The sequence below is a fragment of the Protopterus annectens genome, chromosome 1.part2, assembly GCF_019279795.1.
Source record: "Protopterus annectens isolate FY-2018-M chromosome 1.part2, PAN1.0, whole genome shotgun sequence".
In the NCBI taxonomy this organism is placed as follows: Eukaryota; Metazoa; Chordata; order Ceratodontiformes; family Protopteridae; genus Protopterus; species Protopterus annectens.
The window spans coordinates 651,874,273-651,891,538 of NC_056727.1; the positions used below are offsets into that span (position 1 = coordinate 651,874,273).

At 39.7% G+C, this 17,266-nt stretch overlaps 1 protein-coding gene across 2 annotated transcripts in view; it reads right to left on the bottom strand.

Moving 5' to 3' along the window:
• KIF26B (kinesin family member 26B) overlaps nt 1-17,266 on the bottom strand; it is a 1,779,156-nt gene that overhangs the window by 220,577 nt on the left and 1,541,313 nt on the right. For both annotated transcript variants that reach the window (XM_044058109.1, XM_044058116.1), the window contains one exon: nt 16,041-16,200. In XM_044058109.1, coding sequence (XP_043914044.1) covers nt 16,041-16,200 — 160 coding nt within the window. The remainder of the gene's footprint in view (nt 1-16,040; nt 16,201-17,266) is intronic.

Genomic DNA, 17,266 nt, shown 5'->3' on the forward strand with positions numbered 1-17,266 from the left:
AACAGCAAGTAAGACAGATGTGGGAGAGGGTGGGCAGATGACTGAATATGGACTGCTGAACATGGCTGACTTTTAAATTCACAGACATAACTACCCCAAGTTTTTTTTTTTTCAATGTAGTTGTTATTAGTAGACATTCCCCAGTTCAGTTCTATCATTCAGGGCCTTTTTCTGTACTAAATATGAACTTTCTGGCAGACGACCACTCTGTCAACTATGCCAAGTTACCTGTTGTGCTATTCTCTCAATTCTGTGCACACAAACTTGACTAAGAGACAAACTAGGGCTGTGATATGATGTTTTAAAGAGTTATCCTGTGGAAGTTACCGCTGGCATTGCACTGAAGACTGCATACTGTTGCAAACCAGTGCACTTAATGAACTGTGATCTTAACTGAGCAAATGCCAAGGAACATGTAAATATCCAGGCTATTTCCTTTCAGCAAACACTAATTTCTGGCACAAACAAAAAGAAGTCATATTTACGAGCAGATAACATTGCCAACTTTAGTTGCAGTTGTTGGCTTTTCAAACTCATAATCCCACTTGCAGAAAAGATTAAGAAGGATTTAAATTCCCTGAAAAACCAAGAGCATCTGTGTTTAATTTTCAAAACAGTGCCTGGACAGAAAAGAAATGTGAGCTGCCTTTTGTCAGTCTTATAAGCTCCAACTCCTTATCTGCTCTACTCGGCAAAATCCAGTATGGCTCTGGCTGCATTTCTTCATAATGCAAGAATAAGAGGTTTAAGAGGTATCCAAATCTCATGTTATCCTTTTACAGCAATCTGTGGGAGAGAATTAGTGCCCATTAAGAAGCCGAAGGCCTATCTGAGATGGGCAGTTACATTCACATTTTTTGCAGAACTCTACTGTAACATGTTATACCTTACAGAAGTAAGTTTGCAGTGTGTGGACTAAAATGGAAGTGTTCCTAAGCATTTATGAGCAAATTATATGAAAAATAAACTAAAAGGGAAAAAATGAAATTCAGTGCCCAATATTTAATTGTAAAGATGGCCATGGTTTGTACCTGGTGCCAAAATAAAAAGCTACTCCCTGCTACTAAATATATGCAACCTGATGGAGATATACACAAAAGACATTTTCTACTAATGACTCTTTCAGCTGCCTCTTCTACAGACCCTGACTGGAACCCAGTCTGGCCTACAACCATTGCAAATGCATGTGTAATATATTAAAAACCCTAAGTGCAGTGACAGACAAATGTTGTTGATCAGCCCAATCAACATATTATTTCCTTACTGTTATTTCACTGCATATCTGACTTGAGCTCTTACCTACCTTTCTGTACCCTTGTAAGTTCAGCCCTAAATGTCTACAAAAGGAGGACACCATTCATAGTTTTAGCAACAAAGTGAAGCAAATAGTTGCATCTGAGTCTAAAGACAAAAAGCATGTCAAAATTTGTGGAGCTGTAGCTGGTAAATATGCTTAAAGCTTCATCATCATCATCATCATCATCATCATCATCATCTTTAACTCAACAGCAGCATTTGATGTCCATAAATACTGACAGCCACTATCTGGAATTGTCATGTGTCCACAGGTGGTGCAGGGTCTATATTATAACATCGAAGCCTTACAACTTCGAATGTTATAGTATCAAACCCAGTAGAGCGAATGGTGGAAACAGTGAAGCTGCAGAACACCGAATACCTTCCTAGGGAAAGTATTTGGTGGGCCGTTTCTGCAGCTTCGATATTTCCTCGACTGTGGAGTGAAAGTTATGGACTGGGTTAAGGTAAGTGTGCGAATGAAGGTGAGTGTGTGATTGGGCATGGATTAGGTGAGTTAAGGTTAGGGCATGGGTCAGGTAAGTGTGCAATTGTGTGGACGTGAGGGTTAGGGTGGGGTAGGTGAGTTAGGGTTAGGGAGCGGGTAAGGTGAGTGTGCGATAGTGATGGAGCTTAGGGTTAGGGTTGGGTTAAGGTAAGTGGATAGCTAGTGGTGTACGTATGGTTTAGTGTAGGGTTTTGTGAAGTGTGTGTGTGTGTGGATTATTTATTTTGGTGTGCTTGTATTATGTGTATGTTTGTCTGAACAGCGAATTTTTGCCCTGGGAAAAAATTTGCTATTCTGACTGTTTGGTTTTCTGGTGTTTTGCTCTACTGGGTTCGTTATTACAATATTCAAAGTTGTAAGACTTCAATGTTATAATATAGACCCGGTGGTGCAATGTAACCACCAACAGATAACAGCACAACAGCTAACTGACCAGCAGCTGACAGACTGCCATGCTGACAGAGATATTATACAAGTGATGGCTGACATGTACAATCTACAAACTAGGTATGGAGGGATGAGTAGAATTCCTATACCAGTGGATAACAAGGTATGCATAGCTTTTATTATGCTAGCTACAGAGACCTTTTATAGACACACTGGACATACCCTGGATATATCAGAGGTACTGTCTTTGACAGAATCAATACAGTTCTTAAAAAATTTCTGCTATGCATGGATGCACATATTTGTTTCTTTAACACTCTTGAAGGGAGAGACAGCCATCACCACATATGTGGCTTCTACAACAATGCCACCCCACCCCCCCCCAAAGAAGTGAGAGTAACAGATTCCACACATGTGGCAATAAAAAGCCCACCCAGTGACAATGGTCCATGGTATATCAGTAGGAAGGGCTATTATTCCACCAATTGCCAGGTAGTGTACAACACACAGGGTGTGAAAACCAATGTCTGTTCACAACACAGTGGCAGTGTCAATGACTCAACACATGGTAATCTGTAGTGATGCCTCCCACACAATAAAGTTCCACAGGACCATCTAGTAGGTAAGTGCAGGCCCACTGGTAATCCAACATATCTACAACCACTGACAATATGTCTCAGCCCCTCTGACATCCATTCTATGTTCTTGGAGTTGCAGGATATCCGCTGGAACCCGGGATGATGACACCCATAAGGAACCCACACAGTGTGGCTGAAATGCAATACAACACCACCCATAAAGAAACTAGGAGCATTGTAGAGGAAGTGTTCATCCTGCTAAGTGCATGGATTACTGCCTAGACACACCTGGTGAGACACTAAAGTATGTCCGCCGTCATGACTTGCAAGCACTTTATAGCATATTGTAAGATATATGACATTATCACCTTAGTCCTGGGCATTCTGCACCTGCAACATCAGGCTCTATCACTGCCACTGCACATGTAGTTTCAAGCACTAACCACAATGATGTTAGACAGCAACTAGCAGCCATCACATACATACACACACACACACACACACACACACACACACACACACACACACACACACACACACACACACACACACACACACACACACAGTGTTGCACATAGTATACATCAGTGCAGGTGAAGTAAAATGTGTATTCCACCTCTTTAAGCCCTGACATGTACACAGTTGTGGTGCAATGTCACACAGAATAAATATATAAACAATGCTTTTTTAAAGCTATGCCAGGCAGTCCATGGCTGAGTCACACTGTGAGTAGGACATCTCTACTTACACCACTCAGGAGAAAGAATAGTTTGGTCACAGGTGTTATTGTTTGCACAGGTGCCTTGAGCCACAGACATAGATGGAAATACAACTGGGGGGGGGGGTTATAGGTCAACAAATGTGGAGATATGAGCCTTGTGGTCAGAGACATCTGTATCAGAGGAAATTGCCTGTGTGGACAAGGTGGATTAACCAATACATGGTCATGCTGTGGGGTCACTTGCAACACTGGATATGGCAAGACTTGAGGCTCCTTGTCACACTAATGTGATGTACTGACAAAAATGGACCTTCACTGAGTTCATCACTGTGGTGTCATCCCTGATCATGACATGGGGGTTGTGGAGAGTGATACCCTTAATATGTCACAAGGGCAGACTCAGATTCCCAGCAATAGCCTCACAAGATGACTGCTCCAGGGCATGGACAACACTGCTGCATAGGACAGAAAGGGTAGCATTCACTGTTCTCTGGACACAAGTGGGCATGCAACTGTGTGACATTGTAGACCTTAGCAGACCTATCAAGTTATCTTTCCTGTACTCAGTGACCTCCTGGAGGCATTGGCACTTATATGTTATTTCTTCACAGACGTCATGCACACCAGCCATTGCCACACTGTTGCAGGTAGCTGCAGACTGTGCCCAAATTAGAGCCTTGCAAGTCTGTTGATTGCACCCAAGCAGTGACTGTTTATCAAGGACTAATTGGTTCACAGGATGGTATTAGTTACCCATGGTTGGGCGGCTTAACAATAGATATAGTCACAGCCCCAGAGAGATGCACTTTTGATGGTGCCAAACATGGGGATCTCATACATTGACACTAATGGTACGCACTCATGTTGTGAAGCAACCAGGCTAGGTATGGAGAGATAACACTTTCATCCTATTCAATAGATATAGGACTACCCAGGAGGGAGAAAGAGAGTGCCAATGTGTCCTAGGATACTCAGTTTCTGTGTTGGTATCATCTGCAGACCCTATGTAGGTGCTAACCTACACATGATGCCCTACAAACCTCTACAGGTGTCAAAATGGCATAGAAACAGACAACTGGTGCCAGAGCCATGGCCTCAAGCTAAATGCCAAAAAGTGTATAGTCATCCCCTTTGGCAAAAACAAAGTGCCCACAAATTACTGCATAGGTGGTAATCCATTAAGTACAGAAGAAGTAATTAGGGACCTGGGGACCCAAGTTGTCATTTGACAACCACGTGGCCAAAGTGTTAGAAAAACATTTTATATAGCCCACCTAATCATGAAGGGATTCACATCTAGATCAGGGGAGGTCATCGTGCCTCTTTACTCATCCCTCATCAGGCCCATAATTGAGTACAATGCTCCTTTTGGGATGTACCTTACAAGACACCTGCAGCAACTGGAAAGACCCCAAAAGTACCTCACCAAGAGGATCAAAGGGCTCAAACAGATGCCATATGCAGCCCGGTTAAAGAAACTCCAGCTCTACTCAGTGGCATACCACCTCTTCAGAGGCGATCTGTGCCTGATGTATCAAGCCATGTCCAACCCGGAATTAATGGACATGCTGCACCTCAGAAAATCCAAATCCCATCGAGCTACACGCTCGAGAGACTTGAACCTCAGCACTGAAATAAATAGGAAATGCTGGAGGGACAGACTCATAACCCAGAGGCTCCCTTCACTCTGGAATAAAATCCCAGTCCAGGTTAGGCAGAGTCCCTCATTGACTCTCTTCAAGAGGAATCTTCATGAGTGGGTGGGAGATCGTGAACTTACCCGGGTATCACTTCTGTGTTACTGTTAGACAGAGGCACAGTATACTAACCTCGAAAAAGGGCATAGCAAAATTAATTTAAAATGGGTGGCGAAAGCCAAACACATTCTGGCTAGGCTTATAAATGCCCTAGGGCAGATAGCCTAGTATGAACCTATGAACCTATGAACCTATGGTCTAAGATATGAATATACAATACATGGCACAACACTGGAAGATTTCCTTCCCATCATACAGACCATGATCTGTGAGTCTTCTCACTCTTCATAAAAGTTTGAGTGAAACAGAGGCACATGCACTCCACCAGCCACCATGGAAAATTTAAATATCTTTGCTATTTTCTTTGGATAACCAGTCACATTTTAGCAATGTGCTCTCATACCCTAACCTCTGAAAATGCTTTCTTCTCTTGTGAGCAGCCAGTTGGAACTCCATGACTGTTAAATTGTTTCTAACATGTGACTGTGGTGCCAAATTAGTGAAAATTGATTTAAAAATGTGAAATATTTTTTGTTTATTTTTTTTTTTACTAAATTCAGCTTGTTGGAAAATTTTGCAGGCTATATTTTAGCTTTTTTAATATGCAATATTTGTGAGCCGTGGTGGTACAGCGGTAGCATTGTTGCCTCACAGCAAGAGGTTCTCCTGTTCACTTCTCTGCTGGAGTGCCTTCTGTGTGGAGTCTGCATGTCCTTCCTGTGGTCGAGTGGCCTACGAAAGACATGTGTGAACGGGCATGCCTTCGCTGAAGGTTGGGTGTCAGGCTGGCAACTCGGCACCATAAAGATCTACTGCCAATTATTAGTTGACCGGAGTTCCGCTGTGGCGACCCCTAACTGGGAAAAGACGAAAAGACAAACAATCTGCAATATTTGTGATTCCTGTGACAAAAATGTGTGTAACCTTATGACCTAAAAGGGAAGAAACAAAAATGTATGAAATTTGTAATTGAACTGTAAAATGTAACTTCCTATTTTTTCTGTTAGAAAATAGCATGTCACAAAATTCACTTCAAAAAGGCAAGTGGCCAGAACTGTGAAACAAAATATTCCTTTAGTAATCAAGCAATTTGTAAGTGCATGGGGAATACTGTCTACTGTTATTTTCTATTGTTTTATCATGTAAGAAAGAAACTAATGTAATCTGATGTTATGTAATTACAGTTGTTCTTCAGGAGATCAGATTCTTATTTAAATACCTTGCCTGCATAACTGACTGTTATGTTATATTATCTTCAAATTGCCTTGACCTCTACATATTTGTTCTGTATGAGCATTGCTTAGCTTATTGTCTAAGTAAAGTTTTGTGCATTGTCTTCTAAGATCATGTACCTGCCATTTATTTATTTTTATTTATTATCTAAGAAGGATGTATTATTATTTAGCACAGTAATTTGGCAAATCAGTGGTATCGACCTTCAGAAGCCAGATAGCTTGAGGATACTACCAATGAAATATTATTTTTTTTAATTTATGTGTGTCCAAAGCAACAGTGGTAAAGTAAATGGTATGCCTGGTCTCTAGCTGTCCAAGACTGGTCGAAGTAGTACCATGCCAGGAAGAAAGTTGTAAGGAACTGAAGAATTCTGTCAGCCTTCCCTGGATATTTTGTGTGTTTGACCGTGTGTGTGTGTATATATGAAAATACTCATTTACTTGCAAAGTAAGGACACTGGACAACTCTGTGATTCACAGAAATGGCGTGAGGCCAAGAACTTAACTCAGTATAATCTGTTTGCAGTCATAGTCCTTGTATGGATGCTAGAAGTTCATACTCAGGACAGTAGTACATATTCCTTTTATGCTCCTGGGGCAAAATTACATTTGTTAAACTGTTTACTAGTCTTCAAAGAAAAGCAAAAGAAATACATAAAAATATACAAAAGCTAAAACATTGAGCAGTTCCTAAAATAGAAAAAAGTATAATAATACTGATTCTAATTCCCAAGAAATTTTGGAACTCTATAAACCAAATCCTGCACCCTGGTATCCCTTCCTCTCCCATCCCCTGTCCCAACCACTCACTAGAAGAAACAGCTACCTCATTCAATTCCTATTTCATTGAATCCACATCTAAGCTGATAAATTCCTTCCATTCTGCTACCAACTCAACTAACATTTCCAAATCCTCTCCTACTCTCAACTCCTCTACCACTTTCTCTCTTACAACTGTACCCACTAACTATATAAAATCCTTGCTCTCTAAACTTAAACCCTGCATTGCTTCTGCTGAAAACCTGCCTCCCTGTTTCCTACAAATTGCTGCTGAATCCCTTGCCCTCCATGTATCAATCCTAATAAATCTCTCCATCTCAGAATCTAAGGTCCCATCTATCTGGAAAGAATTCTACACCATACCCATTCACAAAGGAGGTAACTCCACTGACATTACAAACTTCAGACCCATCGCGATCCTCTCACCACTCTCAAAAATACTGGAAAAATGCATACATAAACAAATCATGAAATACCTTCTACAGGAAAACTTGCTCACTCCTACACAGCATGGCTTTCACCCTAAACATAGCACTACAACTGCCCTTATATCCTTCATTAATACTATTTATCTAGCCAGAGACAATAATAAGTTGGTCTCCTACCTATTTCTCGACCTTTCAAAAGCCTTTGATATGGCCTCTCACTCTCTTCTGCTGAACAAACTGGCTAACCTAAACTTTTCTGCCTCTACTATTACTTGGTTTTCCAGCTATCTCACTGACCATCTACAGTCAGTGAGATGGCTCTCAGCTCTCTCCCCTCCTCTTCCTGTCAAAATGGGAGTCCCCAAGGATCTATCCTTGGCCCATTACTATTCAATACAGTCACTAATCTACTCTACACCTCTTGTCCACAATCATCCCTTGTACAATACGCAGATGACTCCACCATCAGCACCATCGCAGATACTCCCTCTGACCTTATCTCTGCAACTCAAGCATTTTTTAACTCAGTGCAATCCTGGCTCTGTGACAATCAGCTAATTGTTAACCCTAAAAAGACAAAACTCTTACTATTTCTCCCAAAGAACTTCACCTACCTTAAATCTACATTTTCTGTACCACCCCTCAATAATGCCCCCATTAAGGTTGAACCTAGTACAAAACTACTAGGAGTAACAATAGATGACCATCTCAAGTTTGATCTACATTTAAACAACTGCATCAAAAAGACACACCAAAGAATTGGCCTTCTTTATTGAAACAAAAAGCTTCTAACTAACAAAGCAAGAATAACCCTTACTCATGCATACCTCCTACCTACCCTTCTATATAGATGTTAAATTCTTACCAATCTTAACTCCATACTTCTAACTAAACTAGAGTCTGCCTAAAACAAGGTTGCCAGATTTGCTGCTCACCAGACTTATAAATCGCATCATTGTCTTTCACTAAGATACCTAAGCTGGCTAGAATTACCTCGCCAGCTTCTACGCTCTCAACTACAAATAATTCACTCTATACTATATCTGAAATGCTCATGGCCTAGCTTATCTCCCCTTCATCATATTTTTCTGGCTGTTCCCATTAGGGGTCACCACAGCGGATCTTCTGTTTCCACTTCTTCCTGAACTCTGCATCATGCTCTTTCACACCAACCGCCTGCATGTCCTCTTTCACCACATCCATAAACCTCATCTTAGGCCTTCCTCTTTTCCTCTTACCTGGCAGCTCCATCCTTAGCATCCTTTTCCCAATATACCCAGCATCCCTCCTCAGCACATGTCCAAACCAATGCAATCTCACCTCTCTTGCTTTGTCTCCAAACTGTCCAACCTGAGCTGACCCTCTAATATACTGATTCCTAATCCTGTCCATCCTAGTCACACTCAGTGCAAATCTTAACATCTTTAACTCTGCCACATCCAGCTCTGACTCCTGCCTTTTCGTCAATGCCACCGTCTCCAACCCATATAACATAGCTGGTCTCACTACCATCTCCCCTTATCTCTCAATATTCCCCCACTAGGGCCCTACATAGCTCTGAGCTTAACCTACTACAAATATACAAATTTAAGACTAAAAGCTGCAACCTCTAAAGCTACAATCCTACCATATCAATGAACAAATTACCACTAGAAATCAGGTCCCTCAAACATCCAAATCAATTCAAAACTGCCAGTAGAGAGCACCTCCAAACTCACTGGTCCTGCCTCTGCACTCATCCTCCCTGATCTAGCCCATTAGTTCATATGTAATCACCAAAACTTCAAACCTTTTTAGCTCGTAAATCTCTTCTTCTCCATCTCTTATCTCCATTTCTAATGTCACATACTTCATGGAATAACTACATATACTATGAACTCTTCACTGTCTATTGAAAATGTTTGCATAGAATAATTTCTCTTATGCATGTTTATGTTTTTTTCTCCATTATTATTTTTCTGATAAAATGTATTTTATTGTATGCATACATTGTAACCTTCTGATACTATTAACACTAAAAATGTAAAACTGTGGAGCTTTTCTCCCAGGCATCCACTGAAAAAGGGCTACTTAGCTCAGTCAGACTAACCCAGTCAACAAATGTAAAATAAAATAAAATAAATAAATAATAAACAGATAAGTAACATAATAATAATATAAGCTCATGCAACAAATAAAAATCCCACTGGTAATCAAAAATAGCTAAACACGGATGTCAGTTGTTCAGAAAAAAATAACTTCTGTCTATTATAAATACCCATCCAAGTCTTGTTAATGCAAATAGTACACTGGCCAGTTTGGTTAGCATTTGATATTGAGAGATTTGTTAGTACTGGTCCCAGAATAGTGACACTGAATGATGAAAAATATGGACATATATATTAATTATGATATTCCTGTTTCTCAGAATATTCCCTTTTTTCTAAGGTATGGCAATCTTGGAGTTGGTAAGTATAAGTTGGTAGGTGTGGAGGGCTTTCCTCCTTCATTGCCCCAGTGCAAACATTTTTAAAAGGAGAACAGTGATGTTCAGCAATGAATTAACAGCACAGTGCTGTGCAATACACATACATTAAAGGGAATCTTTTTGTAAAAATACAAATCACATTTTGGGCTTATACTGTAGTAAACTTACATTAAAACAAATCTTTATAAAAATTAATACCAAGACATGTTGGTGTTTGCACTCTAGAATACACATACTTTAAATGAATTGTTTATACAAAGGCAGTATTGGATATAATTAAGCACCCAAATACTGGGAGGGTAATGACTGCTGCCTGCCAATGTTGGGTTGATACAAGTTAAAGAGTGAAGACAGATGCAGTGAGTGATATATCACTGTGTAGTGAAAAGGTGATCCTTGGAGAGGGATAGAGAAGAAGTTAGTGTGAAGTTGTGATGGGCATCAAGTTCTGTAAGGAATAAATTAGGCACATCTGTCAGCAGATATGCAGGGGAGGTATGTATTGGTCAGAGACATACGTGACTGATACACATGAGACAGGCATCCCAATTATGGTGTGTTTACGATAAGTGAGTCTGCACAAGAGATGTGGTGTAGATTGAGGTAACAGCACGCTATTGTGTGGGGAAGAAGTGGAAGGAGACAGAGGGAGAAGATTTTTTTTTTTAGTTTTTATGCATTCTGTAGTATGTATTACTATAGCTGACATGTGACAATGATGAAGTAAAATCTGCCACACAGCTGTCACATAACCTCTAATTCATAGATTCAGAGATATTTTAAGGCCACTGAGTTTTATGACTATTTTCGCCTTGCAGGTTCCCTTCCTCAGGCTACACCTCCAATGGTCTATCCCAGAATAAATTTGTGTATATCCATCCAGTCATCTAGGTTATGTTTAAAGGAAGACAGTGAGTCACACTGACTAACATGTGGAGGAAGTTTATTCAAGATGCTTGGGAGGCAGTGGGTTTACTCCTGTCCCACCACTGTGTTATATTTAACTGTTAGTGAAGAGTTGGGTCCCTTGTAATATTGGTGGAGATATTGGAGGTTTAAGACAATCAGGTCTCTAATGGTACTAAAAAGCGAAACAGTGAGCTCCCCTAAAAAGTGTATAAGACAGTGAATAAAGTGATATAGTTTCCAGTCTCTCTGTCTTCACAGCTCACTGAGCTCAGGGACCTTTTTGGCCAGGAAACTTTGGGATCTTTCTAATTGTTTGATATGTTTAGATATATTCCCAACAGGGCCATTCCACTCGATGACTGGCCAATCAATGCTGATTATAAGAGAGTGATTATCTCTTTAGATCTTGGTGATATTCCTTTGGCATTTAGCTGGGATAAATAAAAAGATTTCCTGACAGCTCTTATCACATGACAGTCAAAGGAGAAGGAGCTATCAATCCCAGTACTTGGTCTCTGATGATATTTTCATTTTGTAGCAGTGTTGTTTACCAAAAGTGATGCTGCTACACTTTTTACCACTTAGGCTGATCCTATTTTTAGTATGACAAAGAGTTTGTTATAGAGAGTTAATTCTGCAGGATTATGCTGTCATAGGGGACATAACAATAACCTCAAGTTTACAGTCACCTGCAAACATTTTGAGTTAGAGGCCTTGCCTCTCTGCCTCATTATCTGAGAAGTAAATACCAAAAAGAACAGGTTCATGCAGCGAGCCCTGAAAGACACTAATGGTCACTCACAGCCATTCTGATCAAGGCACCTGCAATTCATACTACATGGATTCTATCTTTCAGCCAGTTTACTATCCATCATACTACATATGGGTTGATTTTTAAAGCATTTATCTTTTGTATGATACTAGCATGGGGAATGGAATCAAAGGATTTTGCATATATTGCACGGCCAACATCTACAGCGTCTATAACCTTTTTGAAGAAAATTGTCAGATTAAATAGACAGAACCTGCACTTCAGAAACACAAAAGTCAGAAGTCAAGCTAAATGAGGGGGATCACCACTTTAGTGCACCACTCACCAGGGACAAAACCAGTAGCTAAACTTAGGTTAAACAGTTTGAGGAGTATGTCCTCAAAGGCATGTTTAACACTATTAATTAAGCAACTCTGTATATTGCTAGTTCCCATGGAGGAAATACTTTTGGTGTTGTTTAGCACTTTCAGTAAATGATCTTAGAGATAATTGTGGGAGTAAGGGATAGTTATTTTGCAGCTTTAAATAGAAGGCTCAGAGGTGAGGTTGTTACTAAATTCGTTTGCAAGGACACTGACAATGTCTATAGGGTCGGAATAGGAAGACGGAAGCATCATTATGAATAAGTTCTGAGTAATGTGTATTGTTTTTTAGTTTTCCAATACAGATAAAGAAGGATTCATAATAATCTTTGCCTTCAGAGGCCAGCCTAAGCTTATGGGCTAAATTAGTGGGCTTGATAATGTTTTTCAGTTTACAGTACAGAGAATACTGTCACAATTATTGATTACAGTCAGGGAACAGGGGCAACTGCAACTTCTCATCATGCAAATTTCTACTTCAAGCAGGCCACAGAGCAAGTATTTCAACAAAATAGTCATTAAGCCATAGGCATAAAACAAGAATATCTTGTGTCTAATTACTACTTCACAGAACACTGGAAGGTGCCTTTTACAGATGTGAGAGTGCAAATTTCATATGGCAGTCATCTGGCTATTGTTTTACCAGACATAAAAAGTATATGCATCTATTGTAATTCTGTTCCAGTATATACATAAGACACTCACACACACACACACACACACACACACACACACACACACACACACACACACACACACACACACACACACACACATCTCTCTATTTCTGTATACATATTTATATATATATATATATATATATACATATATATATCTATATATATATATATATATATATATGCGTGTGTGTGTGTGTGTGTGTGTATATATATATATATATATATATATATATATATATATATATATATATATGCGTGTGTGTGTGTGCGTGCGTGCGTGTGTGTGTGTGTGTGTGTGTGTGTGTGTGTGTGTGTGTGTATATATATATATATATATAGATAGAAATAAATATATACATGTGCATATATGTGTGTCTGTGTGTGTGTATGTGTGTGTGTGTGTGTGTGTGTGTGTGTGTGTGTGTGTGTGTGTGTGTATATATATATATATATATATATATATATATATATATATATATGCATCTAGTGATCCAAATTGAATCCACTTTACATCAACATCACTAATGACACACTTCTGTGCATATTAGGAGGAATAACCTTGAACCATGCAATAAGAAACATGTGTTTTTTGTGGGGGGGGGGGGCAAGCACACCTACACCCTCCATGTGAGGGTTGCAATCCCCACACCCCTGCTAATAATTTATTCCGGGTCTATATTAGAACATCAAAGTTTCAAAACTTCGAATGTTCTAGTATCGAACCCTATTCAGCGAAAGCTGAAAACATTGAGCATACAGAACAGCAAATTTTTTCCTAGGGAAAAAATTTGCTGTTCCAAAACACATACACACAACACAAGAACACCAAACAAACAGCAATCCACACACATACACCTAAAATCTTACACTTAACCCTACACTAAACTATACAGACACTACTAACTATCCACTTACCTTAACCCAAACCCTAACCCTAAGGTCTGTCACTATCGCACACTCACCTCACCCGCGCCCTAACCCTAACTAACCTACCCCGCCCTAACCCTCACATCCACACAATCGCACACTTACCTGACCCGCGCCCTAACCCTAACTCACCTAACCCACCCTAACCCTCACATCCACATAATCGCACATATACCTAACCCACGACCTAACCCTAACTCACCTAACCCGCCTTAACCCTCACGTCCACACAATCACACACGTACCTAACCCGCACACTAACCCTAACTATCCTAACCCGCACTCAGTTGCACACTTACCTGAGCCAGACCCATAACTTTCCACCACAGCGCTGAATATATCGAAGCAACAGAAACGGACAACCAAATTCTTTCCCTAGGAAAAAATTTGGTTTTCTGTTGCTTCGATATTTTCAGCTTTCGCTGAATAGGGTTCGATATTAGAAAATTCAAAGTTTTGAAACTTCAATGTTCTAATATAGATCCATTTATTCCTACTGCAAGATCACTCATTCCCAGGGGGTAGGGCATATTCCCCAACCTGGAGAATTGTTGATCTTGCACAGCTGTTGACAATCTGTTTTGCTAACCGAAGTGTGTCAATAAAAGAGATGCTGATGAAAGCCACACTTGGCTAAGATGAATGTACCTATACATACACATAAACATATTTATTAATAAGCAAATACACACAGACATGTAAAAGAATAATACATCACACCTAGGGAGCAGTTTCAAAGGAGGGTTAGGGTTTCTCAAAAATACAGTGAGCCCATACATTGTCACACTCACATCAATGTAACTTAACTTTAATATATAAACTGCTTGAAAATGCAAGCAGTTTAGTTCAATTAAGAAAGTAAGAATTACTTAAAGATGACACGGTATGTGTCACATGCACTGATGGAATGAAACAGGCTCAGGCACACATCTGCAGCACTTTTTTTTAATTTTCTTTGATACACTTCCTAACCAGAGAAACTCACTTGACATAAGCATCCCTTTCCTGGGAGAAACCTAGAAGCCCTGGGTAAGCAACTTGGTATGAATCATGCTATAAGCAAATGGAGGTACACAGGAACTGTGTGATGTCTCAGATCCTTAATCTTGTACACAATGAGATTACAGACTGCATAGAAAGCCAAACCAGAATTCTGATGAGATTCTTCTGAGAAGCAAAACAAATATAAAAGAAGGACACTAAATGACAGACATGCAATATTAATACAGCAATTGAAAAAATATAGCCAAGAGGAAGTCATTCCTGTGTTCACCCAGGGTATATGTCAGGTAATGCATGAGAAAGAGCTTGCAATTACATCCACAGTAAATATACCGGACAGTATACATAAATTGTGAAAGAACTTACACATTGAGAATAAGGACCATAAGAAGAGCAAATAACACAAGCAAAGTGTGTCTGTGAGTGTTGTGTAATGCCTTATGCCCATTAAACAGATATACAAGAAGTAGGCATGCATCTGGTGGTTTTGCCTCTATGCTGGTGTAAACTTCAGGTCCTTCAGGAGCCAGGTAGACAAGCAGTGTGGGCAGATGTCATCTGCAGTGCATATAGACAGAACCATAAGTACATTTTTTTTTTCAGATTTGATTAGATGTCATATAGCTAGAGTACAGGACAAGCAGTTAGGACCAAAAATGTAAAGCTTATGCATGCAGTGTTATATCATTACTAGTTCCACTAGCCAGTCTTCACCCATACATACAACAAAAAGCATATGTGGACAAAGAGCAAATCCTACTGGCCAGAGTCACTGAGGTCAGTGGAGAGTGGGGTGGGCTAAAATGTGTTATAGGGTTAGCAAGTCTACACTGTGTGAAATATTTCAAGGTATGCCCACTCTCTCCCATTCTATTGTTTACTTACTTTACACATCTGCTCTGTCCTTTATCATCTTGCAATCTTCAAATTGTGTTCCTGAAAAGTGAATGGCTATCAGGGTGAAAATACTGCTAAGGAGGGCTAATAGGTTTATCATGGTCATGTGATGAATTGCTAGCTGCAGAATTAACCCTGAACCTGCAAAATATTATAGCATACAAAGCCACTGTCCACACAGTTTTGCATACCAGTTTCCCAGTATTCTGTCTACACACTTCATATGATGTTTGATTTTCAATGTGACATGTACTGAAACAAAAAAACAACACAATCACAAGTATATAAAAAATGACTTCCCATCAAAAAATGTAACGACATACTACAAACTTACTTGTATGGTATGTGTTTGCTGCCATTTACGAGAGCAAGGATAACATTCCCCAGAGCAGAGAGTGACAGACAAAGTCCGGATCCACCATCTCGACTTTTGCTTAGTACTTTTACACAGCTGCCCAAGTCAATGAGGTGCAATCGACTGCGGCCTCCTGACACTGTTGTACAGAAAAGGTAAATGAAAGGAACCAGTTAGGCACACACTGTGAAATAAATGCTCATTATTCAGTCACAATGTTCTTGTAGAGCCACAAGATTCCAAAACGTATCTGTTTAAAATTCCACTCCAGCATGTGACAATGCACAAACATAAAGGCCCTGACTTAAGTTAGGGTTAGTATTACCCCTTACACAGACAAACAATGTCAGTGGTGCCTTTGGTACTGGGAGATCAGAAAGCCATAGGTTCTATTCACACCCCAGATGTATGGATTAATTTCCAGTACTGACATTGCAGTGCAGTATAACGGGTGCTGAACTCCTCCCTTTGGGATGAGTTGTTAAACCAAGGCTCTATCTGCCTAACTTGGTGGTAGCTCAGGTGAATGTGAACGATCCCATCATAACTATCAAAAAGAGTGGATGAATTTCTCTGATACCCTGACTAAATTTCCCTTAGTAGTATAAACACCACCTCAGGTCTGCCCTGGAAAGTGGTCACTAGCCTAGTGCGACTAACTCAGTCAACATACAAATACATATATACATATAGTGGCTATAAAAAGTTTACACACCCCTGTTAAAATGACAGACATTTTTGATATAAAAAAATGAGACCACAATAAATAATTTCAAAACTTTTCCCACCTCTGAGATCGCACCACAGTGGAGGAAATAGCAAAGCCCCGAAAATGGACCACCGATTTTTTTTTCCCTGGGAAAAAAATCGATTAGCCTTGGCTTCGCTATTTTTGGATTTCGGACTTTTGGTTCCATATTACAATGTTTGAACTTATACAAGTATATATATAGACCCAGATAAAAAGCTATGAAAAAAATTCAAATCATATTGCACCTGTCCATTACCATGGAACAAACGGCTACATTTCTTGTACAGACCATAAATTAGTTAATTAGCAAACAGGTGCACCATATCAATACATAAAAAAACTGACTATGACATTCAAGATTCTGTGCAAAAGCATTCAATTTTTAATGTATCATATAAGAAAACAAACCTATTTTTTTCTTTCTCCCAAAGTCAACATTTCTGTTTGTTGAAAA